Source organism: Pavona decussata, unplaced genomic scaffold (genome assembly GCF_977016875.1).
Source record: "Pavona decussata unplaced genomic scaffold, jaPavDecu1.1 SCAFFOLD_150, whole genome shotgun sequence".
Lineage (NCBI taxonomy): Eukaryota > Metazoa > Cnidaria > Anthozoa > Scleractinia > Agariciidae > Pavona > Pavona decussata.
In genome coordinates this window covers 35,001-45,467 of record NW_028145562.1, presented here as the reverse complement: position 1 = coordinate 45,467, position 10,467 = coordinate 35,001, and the positions used below count along the sequence as shown (strand labels likewise).

The 10,467-nt window shown below is 38.8% G+C and overlaps 1 protein-coding gene across 3 annotated transcripts in view; it reads left to right on the top strand.

Annotated features, from left to right (window-relative positions):
* Positions 1–10,467, top strand: part of LOC146466193 (cubilin-like) — a 37,774-nt gene continuing 27,307 nt past the window's right edge. Inside the window, exons 1-3 of one of the 3 annotated variants that reach the window (XM_085127651.1) lie at positions 1–187; positions 1,941–1,995; positions 8,768–8,815. In XM_085127651.1, coding sequence (XP_084983777.1) covers positions 1,950–1,995; positions 8,768–8,815 — 94 coding nt within the window. In that variant the 5' untranslated portion in view covers positions 1–187; positions 1,941–1,949. The remainder of the gene's footprint in view (positions 188–1,940; positions 1,996–8,767; positions 8,816–10,467) is intronic. The other 2 variants (XM_085127653.1, XM_085127652.1) reach the window with 2 other exon arrangements.

The window sequence follows — 10,467 nt, the reverse complement described above, 5'->3', positions numbered from 1 at the left end:
CATGAAATCAATACGATTCTGACATGAAATCTGCCTCGTGTTTGCTATGGGATCACAAAGTAAAACTTGGCCAAATATTTTTTGATATCTTGTTCATACCATATAAGAAGGCAAGCTGCCGAGACACCTAAGCCCTTGAGCTTAGATTCTCGACAAATAGCTCCTACAGGATTCCCAGTATTTGGAGGTAAGAAACAACCTGAGAATTAGTGTTTGCTCAAGCGCAAACGTTAGTTCTAGTATCAATGGTTTAGAACGAGTAACCTAAGCATCAGCGGGAACTGAATGCAAGGGAATTTACCCCGGCGTTTGCGTTTGTGGCCTGATACTTGCGTCAAACGTAACTGGAACTGCTTGTGAGTCCTGCGTAAGCGCGCATCGTTCTGCCTCTCGTTTGCCACTTTTTAAGTGTTGCAAGGCAATGTATGAAACATTGTATTTGTTCGTTAATTCTCAGTCCGTCGATTTGCTGCGTTCCTAAACTGATTACTTAATATGAGTACGTGTTCATAATGTCACCTGCCGCCATTCAGCGCTTTTCAGTAAACACAGACATTGAAACTGAAATACGGTGTTCAAACAGTGCAATAGGCCTTACTCACGGTTTTCGATGCCATTTTGACGAGTAGGCAAACAGGCTTGAAATAACAGTGTTTGTATGGAAATCCGATGTCAAGTTATTTTCATAAAACATCGCTTCCGAAAAATTCATGAATTGGAAACTTTTGGCACTAGGAAAAGGATTTTAAGAAAAAATTGGAGGGATGTAGCTGTGTCAGAAAGCGTCCAGTCGTATTTTGAACTTTCCATACATTTGTCTGTAAAGCGAACCAGCCGTGAACTGCTTCTAAAAATAGTTAGCGGGAAAAAATACAGAGAAATGCATGGAAAGTTCAAAGCACGACTGGGCGTTTTCTGGCACCAGCTACATCCCTCCAATTTTTGTCTTAAAATCCTTTTCCTCGTGCCAAAAGTTTCCAATTCATAAATTTTTCAGAAGCGATGTCTTATGAGAATTATTTGACATCGGATTTCCATACAAACACTGTTATTTCAAGCCTGTTTGCCTACTCGTCAAAATGGCGTCGAAAACTGTGATAAGGCCTATGCAACAAGGACGTGGAGAAGACTGTCTTGTTACTGAACATTTCAAACCGATGAATGGCGTTATATGACATCTAAGCTCATTTTAAAATAGAATTAGTTTCTGATTATTGCAGTATTTACCGGTAGAAATAATGTCTAGGACTTTAGGCTTGTCCGATCGTATTTATCCTACCCTGCGAGCAGAGGCCCTTCGATCTGCCTAGATAAGTCGACTTATCTAGGAAGATCGAAGGGCCTCTGCTCGCAGGATATATTTATCCACAAGCGTTCAAAGGAAATAAAAGTTGCACCAAAAGAAAAAATTCCTGAGTACCTAAACTTAGTTTATCGGCTCCATAGCACAACATCATGCTTAATTTGATTTTAGTCATTATTTTCCTTAAACTTCCAAACGATTCTTTTATGTTTTTCCATGTCCATCAAGCTATTGTTAAGTTTTTTGCACCCACTAAAATTTTTGCAAGCGCAACGAAACCAGATCATGGAGGCTGTGAAAATTTTGTCAGGCGAGAAAACCCTTTGTTCCTTGACATCCATCCATCATTGGGTCATCAAATTTCGCAAAAAACAGACACCAACAGACATGTCATGACATCTTGATGGTAAATTGATCAAATTACTAATTGACGTCTGTCTCAAAAAAAAAATTCGCAACTTCACATGTGCGAACAACGTCGAACAGGATTACGAAAACAAAAAATTGGTGATTATCAAATTTTCGTCTTAGTGCGAACAGGGCCTTAAGACACGGATTCTCAAAATAAACAAGATTCACACGACGCTAGTGAAACTTTCGTGACAAAAGTGACAATTTACTTTTGTTCCCTTATCAGAGTGGTCAAATGGAAACCAAAGCAAAAATTCTGGCGCTGCTTCTTCTGATGCTATGTAAGTATTTCATGGAGAAGTTAGTTTTAGTCAAGACTGTGTACATGTTGTAATTTCGTGTTTTAGAGTACGTTCCCAGTATACTCTGAGCGGGCATTTTAACAATTGAGATGTTATGACAATAAAACCGGTGAGGGTAAAAGACGGAATGAGTTTGCGGAATGGAATGTGGAAAGACGTGCGGAATGGCATAATTATGCAAAACAAGAATCGCGGAATGACATAATTATGCGAGATACGATTTATGCATAATGACTCACAGAAATACATTAAACTGAAAAAGCGCGCCTTTTTTTGGGCGCCAATTTGCAAATACAGCCTTTTTGTAACCATTCAACCGAAGAATGCATCACAAAAACCCAAACAATGGTATCTTCGAATTCAAACTTTTTTCCTTCGATTCTCATCGCATAGCCGTTGATGCAACATAGCAGCTCGTGGACTTTTATCGTTCGCGAGTGAACACAAGATTTGTAATACATTTGCATTAAAGAGGTTTGTTTATTTACGTAACCTGGTTTCCATTCCACACGAGTCGTCCGCCATTACGGGAGATGTATACAACTCAATCGAAGGCTGGTTAAACTTGACATGTTTCAAGCTTTCACAGCGCCTCGCAGGAAAAAGACGTGAGTAAAGAACCGCCTCTGTTTATTTTTGAAACGATTTATGTCACTTGTCGAGGATTTATCTGGTTATGACGAATGTGTTGTGGTTCGGTCATGCTCATTTCCGTTGTTTTACGTTTTATATTAATCAATTTATCATACACAGCCAAACACACACACACGCAAATAAATAAATAAATAAATAAATAAATAAATAAATAAATAAATAAATAAATAAATAAATAAATAAATAAATAAATAAATAAATAAATAAATAAAAACGAAAATAAAAATTTAACCGCAATCTATACCGCAGAACTCTTACCCCGTATTTTGACGTGTAGATTTCGGTTTTTTATTTTCGAAGGAAGGATCTTGATGAAACAAATAAAATTTTCAACTCCAATATTTTATCAGAAACAATATCTAAGCAATTCGGGAAATATTTCCGCACAGCCCCATACATTATTTATCCATGCACAACTGTCACACTAACACGACGAGCGTGAGAACAGAGTGTGTGCCAAATGTATAGATAATTTATGCATGGGGCTGGGCAGATATCTTGACGCAACTCGTACTAAAAATACTGTAAGAGACTAATGTCACTTGAAGCCTACTTTCTTGTATTGTACTGGTTATCCAAAACCATAAAATCTCGGTTTTAGAGAGGAAACATGAAATACAGTCCACTTTGGAGAAGAGAGGGGTAGGGGGAGGGGAACTGCAATAACTGTTGCAACGTGTTGAAATAACACCCATGCCCATTTTTAACCATGAATAGTGCATGTCCCTCTGACTTATAAGTGATGGAATCACCTTCAGCGTGTATACTTTACAGTTAGAAGAACTTGCAAATAAATCATACTGATAACATCCCAAAATATTCCTAAGATAGAGAAAGCTTCTTCACCACTGTAACAACTATCATCCATCACAATGGCTGAACAATCCAGTCACATTGTATTTTATTTTCAAAGTATAAAACGTGTTACCCCAAACATTGTTTATTCTGATCTTTGAAGTGGGTATCTAAGTAGGTGTTTCAACATTATGCTAGCTTATAGTGGGGCAAAGCCTTAAAAAATATGTTAGTATTATATACTGGTTTTTCGGCTTTTTTTTCTTCTTATTTTACTGACCATTTTGTCTGATACTTGAACTGTCTCAGACAAATAAAAACTAAAATCGATCAGTTTTTAGAATTTGTTTTTAAATTTTGGCCTAATTAAATGATAATGCATCTTTGTTGTATACTGGCCAGGTTCCACATTAAATCATTTTTTTTTTACCATTTACAAACTGTAAGCAAGAACATTACAACATCACTTTGAAAACGATAAGTTTGTTGAGTTGTCTTCAAATTACATTACATAACTAAGGGACCGATCGTTTATTACGTCCTGGGGCGGGGGGGGGGGGGGGGGGGGGGCGGTGGTTTTCTAAAAAATCGAGTGTATGAAAACTTTACCCCCCAAAAAATCTTTCAAACAAAAGTTTTACCCCCCACTGCAATGACAGTTTGAAAATTTTACCCCCCCCCCCCCCCTAAGATGGCCTGCGGTTGAATTGCTGAGAAATTCCTGGGGCCTGTTTCTCGAAGGCCCGGTAACTTACTGGGCCCGTTTTTCGCCAATTACAGAACAATTACAGACATGGTACTTGGCCAATGTTTTCATAGAATAACATGATTTTAAAATTTAGTTTTCAAAGCTGACAAAAATTGACTTCTGTTAAGAAACATTTGTCACCAAAATTACTTATCGGGCCCGGTAAGTTACCGGGTCTTTCGAGAAACGGGCCCCTGGTGACAACGCTTGGTTACATGCGGAAGTCGCTAGCTCTCTGAATCTGAACTGGCAAGAGAAACAATCAGAAGTTAGGCGGAATTCAAGTAAGGGAACGTACCTTAGAATGATGTTTTGTTATTGCTGGAGTCTATTCTTCACGGTCGTCAAAAGAAGGTACACAGAAGGTCAAAGCAGCTCGGGGTTTGAGAGCAGTACAGGAGCATTTGATGTATGGATGTGGATCAAGGATGTGGATAATTGTATAGATTTTGAAGAAGCCTACCATCTCTATTCGTCTTTTGTTCAATTTTTTTGCCCAGAGAAACAAGCCTTCAGAGATAAACTGCTTGATGAAATACACGGTTTGCCTGTCTATGTCATTACTCAACCTATTACGTGCAAGAGCTTTGTCGCTCTGAAGAATAGTAGCGATATGGAGAAGTATCTAGTCGATTTTACCAACTCTAGGATTGATGAGAAGAATAATTGCGAAATACATTTAGTTGGTACCCTTAAAATTTTACCCCCCTCACTTTTCGTACAAGGTACAAAATTACCCCCCCCCATCCCCCAAAAAGAGCTCGTTTAACCCCCTAGGACGTAATAAACGATCGGTCCCTAATTATGTAATGAACAACTCATTTTTTTGCGTGAAAACAGCCTTGTTTATATTATGCTTAAGTATCTTCAAACTTTATGTTAAATGAAGATACTATTTGTAGAGTTTTCATATCACAAGCGTTATATATGTGGACATGGAAACTGCTATGACAGCTGGAATTACCAGCTAAAGTTATGGTGGATATAGTTTTGGTTGTCATAAGAGAGGATCAAGTATATGTGTGGGGTTAATCCTCTAATGGTCTTACATGACTTATTGGAATGATGACGATTCCCCTTGGTTTATTTTTAGGTCAGTCATCAAGAATCATAAATATTAATTTTTAAAAAAATTATGTGTACGTAAACAAAAAACAAAAAAACTCTGGTTGTATGGTTGACCTAAAAAAAAGTCATAAATAGTGAACAGCTGGGTATGTATCGGAACATGTATGGAGAATTCATACTTTTGATCCTCTCTTGCTTGTTGTTGTTGTTGCCAAACGTTAACTCTATGTGAACAGTTAGTTATTATTGCTCTACACCCCAAGGGGAAATGGGAGGTCAATTTTAGGGCGATGTAAAAATGCTTGTCCCTGACAGGGGTTGAAAATGTGCAGTTTTGTACCATTGCGGTGGAAATCTGAATCTCTGCTTTCAAAACCTCAAAGGAAAGCTTTTCTGTTCTGTGCAATGAGGAAACTGCTTGATTATTTCAATATTTTGTTTTGGTAACCCTTAAGGAAACTACATTGGGGCCACACCTATGCCAAGAGAGTCTGGTACAATTTAGAGCATTCTGTTCAATATTTTTGACGGCTTGTCCCTTCAGTTTTATGTGAGAGTCCCCCCCCCCCTCCCCTGGGGTGTAAGTGTGGTTATATTACATGTTTGTAGAGCTACTTGAGTTACTGCTGTTGAGCTACTGAGCAATCCAACCATTTATGGGTTTGCCTCTGCGAGACCTGTGATACTCACCAATCAGATAAAACAAGGAAAACCAAAAAATTGAACAATAGGTTGAGTCTAGGAAAACTTCACAGGCTCTTGTAATGAGGCACAGACCATAATACCGTTAAATTCCGGTTACGGGTGGGGATACGTAAAAAGGAAATGTCAACGGCTTTTTTAGGGGCAAGGGGGGAAGGGGTGTTACGTGTTTATATAAAGATCAAAGATGGGACTATAAGTGGAAGAGTGGTAGGGGTTTATCACGGAATAAAATTTTCGTTTACAAATAGATGGCCCAAAAATCGAGGCGATTTATTAGCAGGGGAGGGGGACTTAAAACCGGGATTTCATGGTATGGGATAACCAGTACAATACAAGCTTATATCGATTTTTTTAAAAAAAAAAACAAGGAAAAAGAAAAGAAAGTAGATAAGAATTACGGTATGGTATTAATTACCGAGGCTTCAAGTGACATTAGTCTCTTACAGTATTTTTAGTACGAGTTGCGTCAAGATATCTGCCCAGCCCCATGCATAAATTATCTATACATTTGGCACACACTCTGTTCTCACGCTCGTCGTGTTAGTGTGACAGTTGTGCATGGATAAATAATGTATGGGGCTGTGCGGAAATATTTCCCGAATTGCTTAGATATTGTTTCTGATAAAATATTGGAGTTGAAAATTTTATTTGTTTCATCAAGATCCTTCCTTCGAAAATAAAAAACCGAAATCTACACGTCAAAATACGGGGTAAGAGTTCTGCGGTATAGATTGCGGTTAAATTTTTATTTTCGTTTTTATTTATTTATTTATTTGCGTGTGTGTGTGTTTGGCTGTGTATGATAAATTGATTAATATAAAACGTAAAACAACGGAAATGAGCATGACCGAACCACAACACATTCGTCATAACCAGATAAATCCTCGACAAGTGACATAAATCGTTTCAAAAATAAACAGAGGCGGTTCTTTACTCACGTCTTTTTCCTGCGAGGCGCTGTGAAAGCTTGAAACATGTCAAGTTTAACCAGCCTTCGATTGAGTTGTATACATCTCCCGTAATGGCGGACGACTCGTGTGGAATGGAAACCAGGTTACGTAAATAAACAAACCTCTTTAATGCAAATGTATTACAAATCTTGTGTTCACTCGCGAACGATAAAAGTCCACGAGCTGCTATGTTGCATCAACGGCTATGCGATGAGAATCGAAGGAAAAAAGTTTGAATTCGAAGATACCATTGTTTGGGTTTTTGTGTTACATTCTTCGGTTGAAATGGTTACAAAAAGGCTGTATTTGCAAATTGGCGCCCAAAAAAAGGCGCGCTTTTTCAGTTTAATGTATTTCTGTGAGTCATTATGCATAAATCGTATCTCGCATAATTATGTCATTCCGCAATTCTTGTTTTGCATAATTATGCCATTCCGCACGTCTTTCCACATTCCATTCCGCAAACTCATTCCTCCTTTTACCCTCACCGCAATAAAACATATGTCCCGCGAAGAATTTGTAGATAAGGGCTCCATATGTACAGTCAACTCCCTTTATTGCAGTCACCCTCGAGAGTCCGTAATAACGCTTTCAGTCAAGCGTCAGTAATTTACTTTTGCCGGGGATTTAGCTGCTGTCTGCATTATCGGGGTTTCCGCAAGACAAGAGTTGACTGTAGAGGGTTTTACGGGCGTCAGTACAGCGCACCCCAATTTTCTGGTTGAGGGGGATTTTAGCTAAACGCCATTTTTCCGCCATTTGACATGGCTTTAATGGAAATATCTCATTCACGTTTCAAGCAAACCAAAAACTCTACACTCATCCCGTGAATCTATGTTGTGGGGTGTTTTGTGGATTTTTGGGTGTATTTGGGAGGCGATAGTTTTTCTAGAAGGATTGGTAAAATTAAGAGAAATAAGAAATGTTGAAGATTTGGTGAAGTTTTAAAATCAGAATTTGTAGTTAATAATTAATAGACGGACACCAAGTTAGTCCACTGGCAATATGGGGTGCTCTTGCATGGGTATCAACCATCTGCTGGTGTTCCAAAAATAATTTTCTTTCCAGTTCTATCCCTTCTCAAAACCTCTTCAAATTTCATTCAGACTAGGTAGAACCCCCCCCCCCCCCCCCTTAAACACGAGCTGTATGTCTCAAATTTTAAGCTGTCATGTATCATCAAGCAACCCACATCATAAAGTTGTTATTCAACGTTTTGCTACATTTCAGATATAAGCCCCTCTGACGTACATTAAGCGCATGCGCAACTGAGTAAAACAAATGATTCTACTGAATGCCGGGTAACATAGCCCATGCAATACAGCTCGAATATAATCCCCTCCAAAAATTACTGTTCAACCCATACCCATCAGGCAGTTAGAGGCGGGGTACGAAGAGCGTTTTGAAATCTAATATTGATTTCTTGTTTGACATAAATAATGCACTCACACATTCTTATGTTTATCAGCCACTTATTTTAGGGGCTAGTTTGATTCTGTGTAAATACCTAGTAAAGCGGTTTTCGATTGAGTGTCGAAAAACACAAAACCAAAGTAATTACTCTGACCAATCGCAGCAAGCGTAGAATACACTATGAACCAATCACAGTTCGAAGCAAATACATGTAACCGGTGCCAAGCGCGGGAAAACGCGTGCGAGCGAGGCACGATTGGTTTTGGTTTGCCTTTCCATTGGTTGATAAAATGGCGCGAACTTTGCCAACCGACAACTTTCGACACTGTGATAGAAACCTGCTCTAACTGTCTTGTCACTTATAAGGGTATTGTTCATTTACGGTAGGTCAAACGGTTTTTTTTTTCAACACCTTCAGGCCTAATAATGACTGCAAGCGGAGGAACGTTATCCCCGTCTTCTGCGGGTAAGCTGTAAAACAAACATATATTTTTAGTGCTGCAGCGCCCGGCTTCGCTTGGAAAACAATAATCTCAATGTTTCCTTCTGGGGTTTGCCAACTGGTATGCTTTTGTCCTGATTAAGGTGGCTGATACGAGTTATCAGCTTTTTGACAGTTTGTAACTTTGAAAGAATATAACAAAAAGAGAGACCAAGGCCATTGTAACACCTTTGTAGTGTTGAATTTTATAATTTATAGTTGATCAAAAATAAGTGTTATTTCTTCATTAGCGGTTTCCATGGTAACGTTTCCAAGGGATTATTCCGACCTACTTTTTAGCTTGTGGCACTAATAGTTAAAAAAATCAACCCCCTGTTATCTTTTTTAGTAATAGCTTTTGGCTCTTGCAAAGGAAAATGCACAATGATTTAAAAAAAATTGTACGGAGCGGAATTTCTGTAAATTTGGAAAAAAGACAATTTTCACGCAGTGCAAATTTCCTTCCGTATAATTTTTTAAATTTTTTGTCTGATGTTTCCTCTCAATAATAATATCATGTTGAAACAATAAAAAGAGGGGGTCACTGGACTTGTTTTTACGTAAAATACTTCGTGAGTTTAGTTATTCCCACGCGCGTCTTCGCGCCTTTTAAAATCCGTATTCGATAAGATCAATAGTTGCTCATGATCTGTTCTGACTACCGCTGACTTTTGCTTGTGTTCGTGCGGGTAGCTACTGTTTGCAGAGTTTCGGAGTCAGTTGATCTGTTGTTTTCAGTTGTTTACTGCTTAGAAGATCACTTATTAGTAGTTAAAGACAACCTCCTAGACTCCCAGTGAAGGATTTCCTCGCAGCCTCTGGCTAGATTAGCTATGTTTTTGGACTACATTGCTTCCAGAACACGTTTCGGTCGGTGCTTCAGAATGTTGAGATTGCGAGACTTATAAATGGTAAAATGTCGAGCTTCTTTATGTGAGATTTTCTCGGGCACTTGTCTTTATTCTTCGCGGTTGTTTTCTTCGAAGTGTTTTCAATGGCGGTCAATCTTTTCTTTGTCCGTGTGACTCTCGGTACCCTCGCTGATGAAGTTGTCTGTGGATTAGTTTGTGAAGGTCGTCCTAAGAGTGGCCGTTGAGCACACAAAATACAAACCATAGAATGTGGCCAAGACGATCAAGCGACAGAATTCAGTGTGGTAGAATGTCGGTTCTCCACTTTTGAAACCATTTTACGAGTCCTTGCGTTCCCAATCCCCGTCACGATCGATCGCAGTATTGCCTTTCAAACTTAACATTAGCCTGCGAACGCAGACGTATTTCCGGCTGTCGCTTCTCTTCAAGAGAAGTGACAGCCGGAAACACGTCTGCGTTCGCAGGCTAACTTAACATTGAACTCCAGAAACAATTTGTATTGAGCATAAGAAATTAACTAAGGTCGTACTGGTAGACACATATTTGAGTAAATATGCTTATTATACTGCACTGATCATAAAAGGCACGCCGTTTGAGTGGAGAGTGGTATAATTCCTTCAAAAATCTATGGGGCACTTTCACGATGTTAAGGATCAAATTGGTAGTTTTGAAAACGTGTCTCTACATCTTGCAGACATTAAAAAAAAAATGGCCGGCAACTTTGTCCAGCATTTATATCTTGACGGGTCAAAACGCTACCACTAG